General features: G+C 40.8%; 1 protein-coding gene and 1 long non-coding RNA gene across 3 annotated transcripts in view; one reads left to right on the top strand and one right to left on the bottom strand.

Moving 5' to 3' along the window:
- Positions 1-18,644, top strand: part of LOC129484382 (uncharacterized) — a 29,212-nt gene that overhangs the window by 5,945 nt on the left and 4,623 nt on the right. The window contains exons 2-4 of one of the 2 annotated variants that reach the window (XR_010121300.1): positions 2,948-3,080; positions 5,221-5,328; positions 11,797-11,943. This is a non-coding gene — a long non-coding RNA (uncharacterized lncRNA). The remainder of the gene's footprint in view (positions 1-2,947; positions 3,081-5,220; positions 5,329-11,796; positions 11,944-18,644) is intronic. The other variant, XR_008658429.2, reaches the window with a different exon arrangement.
- Positions 11,286-18,644, bottom strand: part of INSC (INSC spindle orientation adaptor protein) — a 145,731-nt gene continuing 138,372 nt past the window's right edge. Inside the window, exons 15-16 of the mRNA XM_063641064.1 lie at positions 17,380-17,456; positions 11,286-11,894 (exon numbers count right to left, since the gene is read on the bottom strand). Of these exons, the coding sequence (XP_063497134.1) occupies positions 11,766-11,894; positions 17,380-17,456 (206 nt within the window). The 3' untranslated portion in view covers positions 11,286-11,765. The remainder of the gene's footprint in view (positions 11,895-17,379; positions 17,457-18,644) is intronic.

Raw genomic sequence — 18,644 nt, forward strand, 5'->3', positions numbered from 1 at the left:
GCTCCAGGCCTCTCTCTAGCTTCTGGTAGTTCTTTGACTCCGGGCAGCATAACTCCAGCTTCACATGGTCTTCTTCCTGTGCATGTGTCTCTATGTCCAAATTTCCTCTTAAAATAAGGACACTAGTCATACTGCATTAAGGGCCCATCCTACTCCAGTATGACCTCATTTTAACTAACTCTGCAATAACCCTTTTTCCAAAAATGGTCCCATTATGAGGTACTGAGGCGGGGGGGGCGCAGTTAGGAGTTCAACATGAATTTTGGGGGCATAAAATTCACTCATAACACCATCCATGTATTAATAGTTTAACAACATATGATTTTTCCATAAACATAATTTAGTTTCTTTTATATGTTCAACTTTTGTATAAATCGCATTGTACTATGTACATCTTTTATCACTTTCTTTTTCTTACTCCAACAATATGTTGAGATGTACTCAGATGACAAATTTTTCAAATTTATTTATAGTATTTTATTTTATGAATTTACCACTACCAATCTCTTCTCTATACTAAAATTTAAAACATATACAAGGTTCAAAATGTCTTCCAATCAGTGAATAATAATGGATATGTGCATCTTGGGCTTGGATTAAATGAGTCTCTGTCATCCTTGCCGAGACCATAGGGCTGTTTAACTGAACTTTTTGATCTTGCAATTTTATAATTTCAGGCCTCAGCAGGCTCCATCATTAAGGAAATATCAGGCAATAAGAGGAGAGCCACTTAAATGTTGGAAAATACCATTAAATAACAAAGAAGAGAAATAAGACATTTTAATTGATAAAGAAACTTTAAAATTTGTATCTGGTTTGGGAGAGCCCTGGGATGACAGTTGAATGTCCCAAGCTCAAAGGATAGACATTTAGGAGGAAGGCAAAGGCCATAGATCAAATGTGTGAGGGTCCGCCCTGCCACCTTTACTCTTGTGCACTGGTCTTTGGGGAGGAGACCAACCCCACTGTCTTTTGGTTGTTAGTCACAGAGAGCAGCCAACCTTGCAGGCCAGGCGCAGTGCCTCACGCGTGTAATCCTAGCACTTTGGGAGGCCAAAGTGGGCGGATCATGAGGTCAGGAGTTCAAGACCAGCCTCGCCAACATGGTGAAACCCCGTCTCTACTAAAAATACAAAAATTAGCCGGGAGTGTTGGTGGGCACCTGTAATCCCAGCTACTTGGGAGGCTGAGGCAAAAGAATCGCTTGAAACTGGAAGGCGGAGGTTGCGGTGAGCCAAGATCATGTCACTGTACTCCAGCCTGGGCAACAGAGCGAAACTCCCTCTCAAAAAAAAAAAAAAAAAAAATGAAATGAAATTTTCTCCAAGAACTGCCATAAGAAAGTGTGAACCTGATATGAGGCCCTGAACTTTCTCAGTTGGATTGTGTGATATATTTCTCAAGATGCACCATCTAAATGGTGAACTTTTCAATTTAGAAGTACTTTAGAAGTATAAGTTCATTATTAAATTTTAACAAGTTTGAGGTTTAAAGAATAAATTTTTCAAAAACCATTGAAAATTAGCATGTCCCTTCCCCTACCCTTGTTCCTCAAGTCATGCATGGATTCCGCTGAAAGCACAGTGCAGTTGGGAATGGTGTTAGCAGCCAAGCCTGCAAAATGGGGCTAATGCCCTGAACGCTGCTCTTTCCCCTGCCTTCCCTGAGAGCAGAAACACACTCATTCATATGTAGTGGGACTCCCATGTTCCAGCTGTCATGCATGATCATCATGGCTTGCACCAAAGTGAGAACTGGGTCTATTTTAAGAGTTGATGGTGGGATATGTCTGCAGTGGGACTGAATCAATCTCAGGGTGGAAAAGAAAGAGGTCATGGCGTTTACAAGAGAATGCCATGTTAACCACATAGGCAAACTGAAGATTCTTGTTTCTGTGTGATGCCAAAATTTGAAAATAAACAAATACCCCTTTTAGATTATCCTTTTATAGACCTCTTTATAAAAATCTCTTTACGGATTTATATTTGGGCTGCACAGTTTCTTTTGAGGACCTCAAGTCCGAGACACACACACACACACACACACACACACACACACACATACTTATACATACATACATACAAATAGCCTCTTATTTCTGTTTTTATCAGTTATGGATAGCATCAAAAGTTGTATAAGAAGCCCCAATAAAAACTGTGTTAAAGAAGACAAGATCGTAGAAATAAATAGATCTCTACAAGGAACCATCAGAAATATCTAACAAAAAGACATGCTAAAGCATTTGTTCCCAAAGGCTGTCATTGCTTTAAAAATTGAACTGATAATTTATAGCATCCACTTTGATTTGTCTTTGATGCTTTACTCTGAAACTAGAATAAGGAGTAGTTATTTTAGAGATTTTTCTGGTGTTGATCAGAATTGCACAGGACTTTTAGTTTCATTATTTAAGTTATATTTTATTCTCATGCCTATTCTCCTTCTCCCTGAAATAATTTTCATATCTATGACTGAAATTTTAACAAGTGTTAAAATATTGTGTATCTGTGCTTAAGAATTAACTAATTAAAGTGTAAACTTTTTTTTCAAATAGAGTTTGGAATTTGCCAAAGTGTTTTAAGATCATATATGGTGATTGGGCTTATGTATACACAAATAAAATAAAATATATGTGTACCAAGTGGAATGATCAAGGGTTTTGGTTTCAGAAAGTGTTTGATCAAATCCTGCCTTCTATTATGTGATCTTAGGCAAGACATAAAGTCTTTCTAAACCTCAGTTCCCTTATTTGTAAAAAGGAATCAGTAATAACTACTTAGCAGGAATTGTTTTAGAAATTTAGTGAAGTAGTACATACACAGTGCCTGGCACAGAAAAAGTGCTTAAGAAAATGGCAACTATGGTAATAGCAGGTGTTATTTCTTGGATCCAAGTCGTAGCTTTTCCATTTATTTGTGCTGTAATTTTAAGCCTGTTTCTTCTTTCCTAGGTGGAGGATGTAGAGATCAGCCTAGATGGTCTCTGCATCCCTCACAGGATTAATAGTCTCTGTTTCTAACACACTATGGACCTGCATCTGAAGCACTGTCAAGCAGGACCAGGCAACCTGAACAGATGCAAAGGTGGGATTTGGTTAACTTTCATTGTAACCACGTTTATTGAGCACTTGCCATTAGGCGCTATTTTAAGTCTTTTCCATGTATTACCACATTTAATTCTCACAACAATCCTATGCCTAAGGCACTATCATTATCCCATTTTACATATGAGGCAACTGAGGCACAGGGAGGTATGTGTCTTGCCCAAGATTATATAGTCAGTAAATGGTAGAGCCAGGATTCAAGTCCACAACAGTCTACAGTTTTAAGCACTATATTTTAAAGCTTTTCTGAAGGGATTGGCTTATCTACAACTCACCACCCTCTAATCTAAAATCAGAGGTAGTCCTAGCACTTACTTATATTTGTTTTTCTTTCCTGAGCCTAGAGCAGACCTTCATGATATGTTTGCTGGAGGACAATGGCTCTACAAAGATCCAGTACCACATCTAGCTGCTAATAAGTCTCTGGTACTAAGTCCCTACTTTCTTCTTAATTAGCTTCTAAAGTCAAAGAGATATGGATTCTATCCCAAATCAGTATTAACTTTCTGATTCTGGCAACACTACTTGACCTCTCTAAGCCTCTTCCCCATCTGTAATGGAGAGTATATGTGGAAATATAATAATAGCACCCAACTCACAAAGGTGAAAATGAGAGGTAACGCTTGGTAAAATGACTCCATGTAGGAGGCACTCAATAAATACCATCAGCATTAGCTCCACACTTTGAGGCAAATTACAAATGGAGCCACTGAGTTGAAGAAAGGCTCCTTCACTTCTTCCCTGTTCTGAGTTCCAGAATAGGATTCTTTGCCTCAGGGTCTCTGTTATGACTTCTTACCTAGGTCATAGATATGGCCAAGTTCCCAGTCTACACTCCAAGTCTCTGTTAAAATCAGTTGGACTTTGAGAGGATCTCATCAGTTGAGACTGAGTCATGTCTCCTGCCTGCCCTAAACTTCACAGCCTAGAGGGGGAGGACAGGTCATTCTCCCACCTGCTATGGGCTTTAACTGTAAATCTCATCCAGGGCTTGACGTCACCCCTTCTTTCCTCATTTAAACTTTCTCTTTCAAAGGTTCCACCTTTCTGAATATTATTTAAAAAAAAAAAAAAAAAAAAGACCCTGCAAGTCTTTGGCTTGAGTTTCCATTCAGTGTCCAACTTCCTTTTCTTCCTCCTTTTCTTTTGCTTGTTAATAAAGTTTCCTTTATGTGTAACACCATCTTTCCACACTATGAATTTGTGGGTGTTACAAAATGATAGCATTGAAGGGACAGTAATTATTCGGAGGTTTAATATAGCCAGAGACAAGACATGACGGAGCTGTGGGTCCTCCAAGGGCAAGTCCTCTCATGAAGCATCTTATGTCGGAAGCTTATGTAGTGTCATTTGTGTCTCAACGCCTTTGAATAGGCTTTTGGTTCCCTCATTCTTTGATCTTCACTTCTTATTCTTTTCTACAACTTATATTAGAAAATTAGACTTACACACTTTCTGCTCAGCCCTCCTTACCCCAAGCAAAAAAATTCAAAGGGCGTGGAATATTTTTATTAAGCAAGAAAGTATATTTTCTTCTGTTTGTTGCAGTTTCCTTTTATTCCCTTTTGAACTGTTGTTTTTGAAATCAAATTTCAGTGGTAATTTTCTCTTTACCTATATTCTTCTAACAAATGCAATTATTACTGGCTTTGTTCTACCACAGCTGGTGGCTGGCATGGTGAGAGACGTGGAGGGGAGTAGAGGGAAAAGGAGTGGGTTTGTTTTCAGTTCTGTATGCTCATTTTGATGGCAGTGGGACACAGGAAGATGGTTGGGACCTGAGAGATATTGACACATTAGACTTCCTGAAATTGAGTGAGCAGTTTAGAAAGAGTTTGGAAAACATGCATGTGACTAGTAAAGTAGCATATCAGACAGAAAAGCCTTGCTAAAAATATAATCAATGTGGTGGCTTTAAAATATGTCTGAAAATTCTTTGATAATTCATCTACTCTTCAAGCAGTGGAGTTTCATTCCCCTTTCCTTGAATGAGGGCTGGATTCAGTTACATGCTTCTAACTAACAAAATGTGTCAGAAGTCATCTAAGTGACTGCTAAGGCTAGCTCATGAAAAGAGTAGATTCTAACAGCCCCTATCTCTCTTGGATCACTCACTCTAGAGGAAGCTAAAAGCCATATCAAGAGGACGCTGAAGCAGCCTGCGGAGAGGCTCGAATGAACAGGAACTGAGGCCTCCCACTACCAACCAGCACCAACTTGCCAGCCAGGTGAGTGAGCAACCTTGAAAGCAGATCCTCCAATCCTATTTGTGTCTTCACATTGTCGCAGCCCTGGCTGACACCTTTTTTAAAGTAATAGTTTTAATTGAGATATAATTCACATATCATAAATTCATCCTTTTAAAGTGTATAATTCACTGGATTTTCAGTATATTCACAGAGTTGTGCAACATTCACCATTAATTTTCATCACACCAAAAAGAAACTCCATACTCATTAGCAGTTACTCCCCATTCCTCCTCCCCAAATCCCCTGACAACCACTAATCGACTGCCTATCCATGCAGCCTTGGCTACTCTGTACATCTCATATATTTGGAACAATACAATATATTGCCTTTTGTACTAGTTTCTTTCACTTAGCATAATGTGTTCAAAGTTAATCACTGTTGTAGCCTACATCAATGCTTCATTTTTTGTTGCCAAATAATATTCCATTGTGTGATTTATCACATTTTTAAAAACTAGTTATCAGCTAATAGACATTTGAGTTGTTTCTACTTTTGGGCAACTATGAATAATGCTGTTATGAACCTTAGTGTACAAGTTTTTGTGTGAACATACATTTTCATTTCTTTTGAACATATACCATGAGTGGAATTGCTGGGCCATATGATAACTCTATGTTCAATATTTTGAGGAACTAACAGAATGTTTTCCAAAGTGGCTGTACTATTTTACCATCCCACCAGCAAGGTATGAGGATTGCAATTTCTCTATATCCTTACCAATACTTGTTATTGTCTTTATTTTAGCCATCCTAGCCAGAATGAAGTGGTACCTCATTGCAATTTTGATTTCCATTCCCTAATGACTCATGATGTTGAGCATCTTTTACATATCTTTTGTCTCCTTTGGAGAGATATCTATTCCAATCCTTTGTCCAGCTATTAACTGGGTTGTGCTTTTATTGTTTAATTATAAGAATTTATTGTATCTGATATCAACCCCTTATCAGATATATGACTTGAAAATATTTTTGCCTATTCCATGAGTTGCCTTTTCACTCTCTTATTGGTGATCTTTGAAGCACAAAAGTTTTTAATTTTGGTGAAGTCCAATTTATCTATTTGTTCTTTGGTCACTTGTGCTTTAGGTATTATAGCCAAGAAACCGTTGTCTAATCCAAGATTATAAAGACTTACACCTATGTTTACTTCAAAGAGTTGTATAGTGTTAGCTCTTATACTTAGGTCTGTGATGCATTTTCTGTTAATTTTTGTGTTTGGCGTAATGTAGCTTTCCAGTTGGATTTCTTTTGCATGTGGATGTCTAGTTGGAGTTTTTACAGAAACTCCAAACTCATTTTGCTTCTTCCAGGAGCTGCTAGGCTGCTGGTTTTCACAGCTATTATAGTTTTGAGGCTGCTGGTCTTTAAGAATACCCTGGAGCTGGGGAGAGAGGTATGAGAATGAGACAGGTTAAACACTACAAAGCTCACTGTTCTTACAGAGATTCAGGCCTTTTTCTTTAGAACTTCTTGGATTATTGCAAGCCTTTAATTAATTTTCAAAGTTCTGAAAAAAATTGATTTTTACAATCTTAAACAGTGTTCTCATTGCTTTTACGGAGAATCAGATTTTGGGAGCCCTTGCTCTGCCATTCTGTAAATGCTTTCAACATCTTCATTAGAAACTTACAAGAAATCCTGAGCCATATCCACAGCTAAGCCATTTCTGAAAATCTGACCCACAGGAAACATAAGAATAAATTTGTTGTTGTTGTTGTTGTTGCTGCTGCTTTTGTTGTAGTTGTTATTGTTTTAAGCCACTAAATTTGGGAGTAATTTCTTTTGTTGAACAGATAACATGCCAAGAGATAGACACCAACACTAGGACCAACAGATGAATTTTCAGATTATGGCTTCATATAGGGTGAAACTTCATGATCCTAAGGACTGTCAAATAATAGAGAAACTAATGACATTCAGTGGAGATGCATGAGCAATAATGGAGGATTCTGTTAGAAGGGATACTGTCAAGGGGGCCCAGCATAAGGAAAGTGAAGTACTGGGTCATCTATACAGTCCTTTCCAAAATGGTGACAGTTATGATGATGACAACAACTTACATTTGCACAGAACTTTATAGTTTACTAAGAACTTCCATACAAATGATCTCACTTAATCTTAATCCTAACCCTAAGAGGGAGATCAGGCAGGAGTATTATCCCTACTTTACAGATGAGAGAACAGAAGCTCATAGAGGTACAAAGCCCTGTCTAAAGTCAACAACAGTAAAGTGGTAAAGCTAGGATTTTTAACTCATGGAGGAATCCTCCTGATTCCAACTGGTGGTGACTCTTTCTCCATAGCATGCTGCCTACCTATTCTAAAGAATCTGGGTGTCCAGATTTCCCCATCTAGACACAGTATATAGATGTAGACTCTACTCAACCTGTGGGCTTCCTGAGAAACCAGTCCCAGCCTTAATCCTGTCCTAGGGCCTAGAGATAAAGGAAGATTTCAGGCAATATGTGTGCTTTAGGCCAAGAAAATCCTAACTTTTAATCAATCAGCCACCCCCCATTCCAACCTGATCTGTGTGACCTGAGCTAACTTGTGCTGCACCTGACCAGTGAGGACTTTATGCCCATGGCCTCAATCATGAAGGCCTAAGGCCACATAGCTGGCCAACGCCCTGCCCAGTATAGTAGTTGTCTTGTACAGAGTGTAGGTAGAGAGTCAGCAGGGTGAAAGTTACTATGGAAAAACCATGAGACAGAGCCAAGGGCTGGTGTGGAAGGTGGAGACTCCTCTACCTTTCCCTGGAGCACACTTCTGGCCACAGCCTTTGGTCCCATCTCCAGGAACCATCAACCATGCTGACTCCTCTCTTTATGGATCTCCTGTGATTTTAACAGTCTGCTGCTGTTGATTCAGCTCTGCACCAACTTCTGAATATCTCTATCTTCCTTTCTCTAAGGCCTGGGACAGGTAGTTCCCTGAATATCTGTATCTTCCTTACTCTGAGGCCTGGGACACAATCTACTTCCCTTTCCCCAAGTGCTGCCATCTCCTACTCCATCCTTCCTGGTTCTTCTTTCTGAAGCAAGGCTCCAAGGAGGGATATTATTTGCTTCTACCTATAACCCCCCTATCTATCTTCCCCTTCTCTAAAACAAGTCTCATAAATCCTGTTACTTGATGGTTTGCTTCAGGCTCAAAGTAATACTGGTTACTTTTCAGAGGAATAAGAAAGGATGTAGACTTTTCTACCTGTGCCTATTATTCTCAGTTTGGCCCCATCCTAACCTTACCCATATCCAATCTCTACTCTTCTCTGCCCTGCTCTCTTCTCAAGAGGCTGGTTCCAGAGGATTTCATAACTGGCTCTCACCAGAGTACTAGCCAATGGGAGGCACTGGAAGGAGGTCAGAAGGTGAGAAGAGATGGTCTGGGTACTTCTGTCCTGCTGCCTCCCTGCCCAGACTCCATGCCCCTCACAGTGGCTGAGTCCCTATGGCTCCCACCGGATAAGCCCCTCTGCCACAACTGCAGCTGTCAGTGGACTTTGGTAACACTATTATCTCACTTGACCCTTCTGCCCTTAGGATGGTAAAGGCTTACCTTGGTGGTTAGTCTCTGGGTGACTCAGCATCCCTCAGTAGCTCCCTTAACTTGGCATTCAAGTCTCCAAGTGGTCTCTTTACTAAAACTTTGTTATTTGAACCACCTGAGTTAAATTCTGCTTCCTACTAGGCCCCTGGTTGATATACGTGCACCTTCACAATAAAGGTTGCAGTGTAGAAATTTTCAACGTTATATATTATCCGAAGAGCTACTCTCCTTTAATCTCTTCCAGTTCTGTGATACTAGTGACCAACTAGCCTGACATTGAGGAATGGGCAGAACTTTGACCCTGAATGCAAAAGGCTGCGATTTAGTCTTCATTCTGTATGCTTTGGGGAAAAATCATTTGCTTCCCCTCAACACAGGCCTCAGTTTCCTCACTATAAAATTAGTATTAAACTAGATCAGTGATTCTCAGAGTAGGACCCCTGATCTCTGGGGAGTCCTAAGACACATTCAGGAGCTCTGTGAGGTCAAAACTATTTTTATAAAAATACTAAGCAGTTATTTACCTTTCTCCACTTATTGACATTTGCGCTGATGGCGCAAAAGCAATGGTAAGTAAAAGTGCACCTTAATATGATCAGGGCAGTGGCACCAAACTATACTTATAGTTATTGTATTCTTCACTGCCACACACTTAAATTTTTAAAATGCCAATTCCACTTAGGAATATCCTTGATGAAGCAGTAAAAATTATTAAGTGTATTAAGTTCTGACCCCTGGTACATGCCATTTTAACTATTCTGAGTGATACGAGAACTGCATTTCAGGCATTTCTACTGTATGCCAAAGCAGAATGCGTGTCAGTTTCAAGAGAAAGGCACTTGTGTGATTGTTTCAATTGCAGTATCAACTATTTGCTTTTTCTGTGGAACACTACCTTTACCTGAAAGAATAATTGACAAACTGTGGTTATTGAGACTGAGGAGTTGTTTGGCAGACATTTTCTCAAAAATGAACAAAGTGAGTCCGTCTCTTCAAGGGAAACAACTGACAGTGTTTGTTGCCAATGACAAAATTTATGCTTCCAAGCTTGATAGTTTCCCAATATTTAAAAACTTTTCAGATGAGATCATAATGATATTAACAAAAGTTGTTTGCTGATATCATATAATGAAAGTTGCCAATATCTGAACAATCTGCACAACTCAGTGAAATATATATATATACCTTATTTCTAAAAATGGAAGCTTTGTATAAGGACTCGGAAGACCTTGGTTTGAATCCAGGGTCTGCTATTTTCTTGCTACTTAAGGTCCATTGTTGTATCTGTAAAATGAGTTTCCTCTGTTTCTTCTCTGTAAAATGGGTATACGTAGTAAATGTTAACATCTATACTGAGAATAATATAAAACAAGTCCACGGCACCTGGTTAATGTTGCACAAGTGTTTTCTATCATAATAATCATCATCTTCATCACATTAGATGGGAGGACCTAGACATTACCTTTCTATATAGCATATGACTTCAGCACAAAGGCTTTGGTAATAGATATTGCCAGATTCAAATCCTAGCACTACTTACCAGCTAGTGGCCTTGTGCAAGTAATTTAATAATCTGATCATATGTAATAACATATATGAATATACTAATTAATACTCATGTGATTATTGTGAGGAATAAATTAGATAATGCACATTAGATGCTTAGCCCAGGACTTGGTTCAGAGGTTAACTCATGTAAACTAGTAATTGGGAATTTAAGAAATGTTTCTTGAAACATTATTATAATCATGATTTTACACAATTATATTATATTGTGTAAGTTATATCACATATGATGGCATTTATGTTTCCAGAAGGATCCCCAGATTTCTATGATACTTTCAAGCAATGAAATTGGTAAACCAGTTCTCTAAAAAAAAAAAAAAAAGCAAAAGCTGTGCTTTATAGCATCTGTGAATTTCTGTGGTATAAATACTCCCACTATGGCCAATTTCAACATGAGGGCTCATGAGGTAGCTCATGGCTACCAACACAAGGTCACTGAGTGCAGAGTTGGGAAGAAATTCTCACAGTTGTCCCTTGTGAGTGGGCATGAGCTGGCTTCAGCTCACCACTACTTTCAAGTATACTTTTGAGGAGGAATCATTCAATAAGCCTCATCGGAGGATTCTATTCACCAGGAGGTGAACAGGAGGTTACACAAAAGCAAAAAAGCCAAAGGAAGCAGAGTTTCTGGTACCTTTGGGTGTATTTTTGAAAGTCACTTTGGTTTCTCACTAAATCACTCAGAACTTAACCTATTTATACACCTATGAAAACAAGACAATTCTGTATGTACTTTTAATGGTTGGAAAAGTTTTTGGGGAATGAAACCTGGGAAGCAATAACTTAGTTTAAAATACAATTTAATAAGAAAATCTGGGATACATTTTATATGATTCCATTTATTAAAGAAAAAGAAACTTCTTTCCAATATATTCTACCCAATTATTAAATTCATTTTACATTTTTGAGAAGAGCAAATCCAACTTAAAAAAAAACCTCCTAGGCAGTTGAAATACTCTGGTTGCAAAGTTTTAAAAAATGAGGCAAGATTATATAGTAAGAGTAGAAAAAATAAGATGAAGTGGAATCACCCATGACAATCTGTCATATTGGTCATTACGAATTTCAACATCTGCAACTGAAAAGCTACAGAAATCAAAAAATAAAAAACAAAGAAGATTCCCAAGGACCACAGACAGTTTGATGATGTTGCTCTGAGATTTCGCCCTCCATTTATTGCACACAAAAATAAGTTAAGTATAAATAAGAAGAGGAGAGCTGGTGTGTATTCAGGTGTGTTCACTGGTGCATACTCAGAGGGGGTGTGAGAACAGCCAAATGTCTTTCTTCTCCCACACTCACTACACAAAACTCTCCTCCATGTTGCTGCAGAGTAAGAAGGAGTCCACAAGCCGAGGCTGGACCAACTGCTGAAAGTCAGAGTCCTGGAGGCCTTCGGGGCAGACCCCAGCCAATCTACGCAGAGCAGCCTGGGGAGAAGACAGAAGAGGTGACACATGTCAGACTGGGCCATGTCAGGTACATGTATTTCCTTCACCTACCCTGAAATGTGCATTTCAGGAAGTGGTGCATTTACCAGACAATTTGGGCTGATCATCATGTTGGCCACTTGGCACCTCACTCACCATCTTGGTCACCTGGTCAACATAGCAACCACATCTCTTGGTCACCTGGCTTTATTTGCACCTTGATCACTAAGATAGATGTCATCTGAAAGCTGTTAATAATCTTAATAATGGTCTTTATTGTTTCCAGATCCCTAGAGTAACCTTAGAACAGCAAGAACTATTCATTCAGCCATAAATTCAGCAAGGTCCTATAGAAAGCACTATGGAAAAAAGAAGAAAAGAGAGGGAGAACATACTGTAAAAGTAGATAGGGATTCTGCTACTGAGAAATTCAACATCTGGCAAGGGGGATGTCGAATATATTCTACCCAATTATTAAATTCATTTTACATTTTTGAGAAGAGCAAATCCAACTTAAAAAAAAACCTCCTAGGCAGTTGAAACACTCTGGTTGCAAAGAGAGGTGTCGGCAGAATAAAATCACTCCCCAGCTCCCCACACAATGAGCAATGAGTATGCTATTTCTGTTTTATGTCCGCATGTTTTTGCTCGTATTCTTAATCTGCAGTCCAATGCTCTACCTCTGAGCTATACCCCCTCCTCCTTGCTCATATTCTTACTTGTGACTTGAAGTGACTTCCTGCTCTTGCCTATTGTCACCTCCCCCATGAAGGCTTCCCCAATTACCCTGAAGCAGAGACAGTCCATCCCTCCCTCCCCTGTGCAACCAGGGCCCCTGGGCCAACCTCAGGCTTCTCACACTTGACTGTAACTAGCTTTTAGGTATTTATCATCTCCCACACTAGACTCTGAGCCCCTCGAGAGCAAGGATCTTGTTTTCTATTTCTCTGTATCTATAGCAGACAACACAGAGGTTGGCACAGGGCTCAATAAATGTTGGCTGAAAAGAAATGAATAAACGAAGTGCTTTAGTATTAAGATCTGCTGATAGAGCAACCTGAAACTAAACGTGAGCTGTGCACCTACCTAGACCTGTTTACCAGTTAACTGAGACAATGCATGTTAAGTGCTTGATAAATATTAATTTCTTCCCTCTTCCTGAGCATATACACAGCAGGGAACAATGTGCCCCTCCCCTCCCACCGCTGGAAGCAAAAAGAATGGGGGAATATCTAGAATGGCAAAAGAAGAAAAGAAGGAGGGAATGCAAACACTGAGAATCTCCCCATAGCACCTCACTTAATCCCTACATGATGTTGCAAGCTAAGTGTCATGATCTCCATTTTGGAAATAAGGAAACTAGGGCTCAGAGGGGGAAAGTGGCCTTCCAGACATCACACAGGAGTCTGACTCCGGGGTACTCAGACCTATGAACACAGGTAGGATGCAGCAACCCCAGGATACAAGGTTATATTGAGCACAAGGCAGGGGTACTGCTCATTATCTGGACATGGTAGGTAGCCTGTTGCTGAGAAATCAGGCCAACAAAGTGAAAAGAGAGGATAGTTTGAGCTTGTTGCTGGGAGTCACAGGTGCTGTCATGTCCAGGCCAGGTCAAAGAGAAAGAGCGTGTGTCTCTGTGCATTAATGAGCAGGGTCTGTGACCCTAGCAAAAGGAAGTAGACACCCCAGAACTGTCTCTAATTAGTACATCTCGACTCTCATGGGGCGTGGTTCACCCCATAGGCTAACGAGGGTAAACTTCATAGCACTTTCTGATTCTTCTTGGCTCCAACTGGGAAAGATAACCCCATTGCCCCTGAGTTGTCACCATGAAAACAGAACCAGGGATTTTCTGAAGATGAGGAAATAAGGCCACCCATGCATTTTTGCATCATTAGGGATAAAAATAAAGCAAGAAGAGAGGCAAGGAGACACAGAGAAATAGAACATAGACCTATCAAGAGAGCAAATAAGACAGAAAAGGGAAATAGCCAAGAAACAGAGAAAAAAAGACAACAGGGAAAAAAGAACAAGAAGGAAATATTAAAACAGACAGAGTTGAACTTGGTGAAGAAAAAAAACCAAGTATAAATAAGAGATGGAGAAAAAAAAGAAATAGTGGCAAAGAAAATAAAAGAGAGAGCCCTTAGGGGGAGGGGAGATAATAGGAGAGAGGCAGGGTGAGGTAAGGAGGCAGAGAGAAAAAGGAAGGAGTAGAGAGGGGAGGGAAAGAAAGGAGTTATGGTGATAAAAAGAGGGGAAGAAGGGAAAGAAGAAAGAGAAACTGCTAAGAGAGAAGGCAAACCCTAGAAAGAGAGCAAAGCAGAAACCAAAACACAGCAGAGAGCGGCAGAGAGAGAAGAGACACCCTTACCTCCCCAGGGTCCCCAGAAAGTCTGCAGGACATGAACCCTACAGTAGCTCACAGCACCCCCTCCTCAGTGTGCAGCAGCCTCAAAGGACCCTGCACCCTTGCCAACCCTTCTCTCAGCCTCTGCTTCTCTGGGAGGGTTAAACAGCTAGTCATCCTAGAATCTCATTCCCAGACAGCCTGAAAACACCCAAGCATTAAACAAGCCTGGCAACCTACTGACAGCTGCTTCATTCGGGAAAAATCCATTCTTTTTGAGAGAGAGAATCTGCACTGCCACTTTCCCAGACAGAGGAGACAATAAGTGAAACTTCCTCCCTCTACCTGAAGGGAGCCTTTGAAGCTGGAAAGGCCTTGGGGAAGAGCAGGAATGGTGGCTTCTAACTCCATCTGCCAGGCTAGGCTCCAAGTGAATCTCACAGCCAGGAGACCACACTCAAATGTTGGAACACTCCTAGGGACAAACCATGGACACTCCCAAGACTGGGAGCTAGGAAAAAGGGAAGCAAGTCTGTCAGTCCCCAAATCAATTAATACATAGTTACCAAACTCAAGGTCCCATGGATATACAAAATGCTGGAAAAAGTCCCCTGCCCTGGGAGGGTTCCAGGCTAGAGGGGGAAAAATACAAATCCTCCTCCATGAGTCAATGCTGGAGACCAGTGCTGTAAGAGAGGGGGAGAGAAAGAGCATGGCTTGGAACAAGATAGTCTGGTTGAAAAGTGCAGGCCTCTAGAATCAGGCAGGCCTATGTCTGAATTCCAAGAGCCTCCCCTTAAAACACCTGGGACAAAGATAATAGAACCTGCCTTGGACTTGGTCAAACAAAATCCAAGAGAGGAGGCTCAGGTTCATGCTGTGTACTCTCTGGCTTTGCACCACAGAGAGCTCCTGGAAAATTTTGTGAAGGAGAGAGATTTAGATCCAAGCTTGGAAGGATTGGCAGAATTTTAATACACAGAGTTATAGAGAAAACATTTGCTGGGAGCAAGGATCACGCCACAGTTCAGGGTGCTCTGGCTTAGCCTAGCTGGACAGGGCCTGGAGACAGTGGGAGGTCTGCAGGCCCTTAGGGATGGGTCGGAGCCAGACTGAGAAGGGCCGAACAGGTGGACAGTGGCCCAGAGATAATGGGGAACCATGGAAAGGTTCCATGGGGGTTTCATGAAAGTGTCATTATAAACTGTCATTACTAAAATTAACTCAGAAGCCACACGGAGAATGGATTAGGGAGGGAGGGGTTCTCTTCAGCATCCACCAACTCATCCACAAGAACAAATATAATCCCTTTCGGCTTGAAAGTCCTTCAAGTGATTAAAGATAGTAGCCAAGCTCTTCTGTGCGCTCTCCTTCGCACTAATAAAAATGATAACTGTAATAATCACAAGCCCTCATATCTGAATGGAGCTTTATAGTTTCCCAAGTGCTTTCAATGCTATCAACATTTCCTCAGGGCCTATTCAGTGTCAGGCAGTGGTAGTTGGGGCCAATCATTACATGTTAATTTCCTCTCACTTCACTTGCTAGAACAGGCAGAATTAAGAGGATCTGTGAACTTGAATGAGAAGAAGATACATCTTTATTTTCACCAACCTGTAACTGAAACTTAGCATTTCCTTCAGTTGCAATGTGAATGCAGCAACAAACCATGGCATCTTCGCAATCCCTGTGATTTGTGATTTCCCAGTAGAAATTACAAATACTTTCACAGCCCATAAAAGTTGTTGAAAATATTTTCAAATACCATTCATGGTCCGCATGAGTCAAGATGACAATACTTATTAGACTTACTGCTAGGTCTTATTTAATATGTTGACTAAAAAGCAAATATATTAATATATCACATATTTAAATAGTTTAATAATTTTTAATATAATTGGTTTTGGTTTTAATTCTATATATTTTATTTTTTTGCATTTAAAAGATTATTCTGAAAAGGGGTCTGTAAGCTTCACCAGACCAACAAAGGCACAAAAAGATTAAGATTGCCTTGAACATACCAAAATAAAAGCCACAGCAGGAGGGCAGAGATTTTTGTCATTTTTACCCGCAGCTGTATCCCCATAGCCTAGAACAGTGAATGCAACACAGAATCATTCCGTAAACATTTACTAAATAAAATGTATAGCACTGAGTGACTTATCAACTGTCACACAGCTCATTAATGGTACAACCAAGACAGGTCTGATTGACTGCAATGCCCCGCTGTTTCTACAACTGCGCAACGCCCATCAGAAACTCCCAGAAAAGAGACAAGCTCAGCTCAAAATGGGCTGAGGAGAGGACTTTACTGTGAGACAGCTTGAAGGATATTTAAATCCATCACTTCCCCCTTATGTTCTTTGATCACAAGAGCCGGCACTTTCTTCTGGAAGTTAAGGGTTGTGTTTATAGAGTGGCTTCCCTGCTCCTAAATGTTTCCAAATGGAAGCTACCCTACTTTGGGAGTCCTTAGAGACCTAGTAGGGAAGAATATATAGACGAAGCATGCATTTTCTGTCTGGTACTATTGATTATCTCATGGTGGACCCCTAGCAAAAAGAAGTTGGGTAGGGACTTCCTAGGATACACTTGCTTGTGTTCAAGGTGAGGATCCAGGTGGCTGCTGAGTAGTCCACTCTGTCTTGTCATGTTCCTTGTCTTTCTATTCCACAAAGGAGGAGGGAGCTACGATGCTGGAAGAACAACAGCAGATGGGCTCCCTGCAGGGATAACTGGAGGCTTTTCTCACTTTATTCCCTTTGGAATAGGCAGGGGATATCCCTATCCTAGCTCCCATGTTCTGCAGGCACCATGACATAGACACGAGCTGCTAGCATTCCACGGGAATCTCAAAGGTTCCTGGTTCCTAAAATTGTAGTGGTAGAACAGAGGGAAGAGGGAGTTTCTCAGCCCTCATCTTTCACACATATGACCTCATATAATTTTCATCACGATTTTATGAATTAAGTGAAACAAATAATACAATGATCATAATCCTAAAGAGAAAAGCTAAAGCCCAGAGAGGTTTTATGGCTTACTGAAGCCAGCTACAGCACAGCCAGTTCTCCTGGCCCCCTCGTCTGCATCCTGAAGGCCGGGGGAAAAGCTGGGGGAAGACTGAGAACTCACCAGGCAGGCCACAAGCACGGCGTCACTGCTGTTCCTCTCTGATGGGGATCTGCAGAGCTCGATGAGACGGGACATGCCTGTAGGAGACACAAGGAGAGCCTCAGGCCCAGGACAGGGCCCAGCCAGGCCTGACCCAGAGGTTCTGGGCCTCCCTTGCACACCCAATCTGCCAGAGAAGGGGACTGAACCCACCTGGGGAAGTCTGTGGTGGAAACTTTCTACTCCCTCAGTGGTGAACAGACCCTGGTCAGGGTCAGGCCATGCTGAAGAGTCCAAGCCAAACCCACAGATGTGGGTTAACATTTGAATCTTTACCAGACAAAATTCCTAGCTGTGTCTTTTTTTTTCTCAAGTGCCAATTTCAATCAGAAAATATACTGTGGCTAAAATAACACAAAACTACAGACTCTACTAATATTTCCTTGGGCTTTACTGAGGAGAGTTAAGTGAATGACTTAAGCTTTGCAATGCAGACTGACTTCTTTTACACTTTAAGAAAAAAAAGACACCCTCATTATACGATAGTAGTAGAAGGTATGCAAATGCAGTCTGTGTGTCCATCCTCTGTAAGGTCTTGAAGGAGCAGGAACCCTCTGCTGCCCCAGGCTGTCCCTCTGGGTACCTGGATGATTGGTGACACTGCCATGCCTTTTCTCATGCTTCTTCCTGAAGAGCCCTTTCTCAGCCTTCACATAGGAGTGAGTAACTTACCCATCAAACCACAGCAGAGGACTCACCCCCTTGTTAAACCATTCTTTGACTCACCCAGATAAACATGAGCTACTTTTTGTGCATGCCAAATGCACCATGGACATGCTTTGGATGTCACTCCCATGATACTGAAGTAAGAATATCTCTTTTTTTATCTGTCACCTCCATGAGGCTGTGAGCCCCTGTGGTCAGGACAATGTCATATCCAGTGTTACATGCCCAGCGCTCAGAACAGAGCTTAGCATAGGGTGGGTGCCCTGACAATATTTGTTGGGTAAATAAGTGACTAACTGAAGGAATGAGCATGTTAATGGGTGAATTAATGAATGAGTTAATAGTGAATAATGAAGTCATGAATGGGTTAATGAATAAATGAACTAAAGGATAAATTAATGAGTAAATGAACAAGTGAGTAGATAAGTAAATAAATGAGTATATGAATAACTGAGCAAGTGAATAAATGAATGAGTGAATGAAAGAATGGGGTTCTTATTAACAGTCTGCAGGTGAGTCACTGTTCTGGCCAACTTTCACCTCTCTAGGTCCTTTCTCCC

The sequence above is a fragment of the Symphalangus syndactylus genome, chromosome 6 (genome assembly GCF_028878055.3).
Source record: "Symphalangus syndactylus isolate Jambi chromosome 6, NHGRI_mSymSyn1-v2.1_pri, whole genome shotgun sequence".
NCBI lineage: Eukaryota > Metazoa > Chordata > Mammalia > Primates > Hylobatidae > Symphalangus > Symphalangus syndactylus.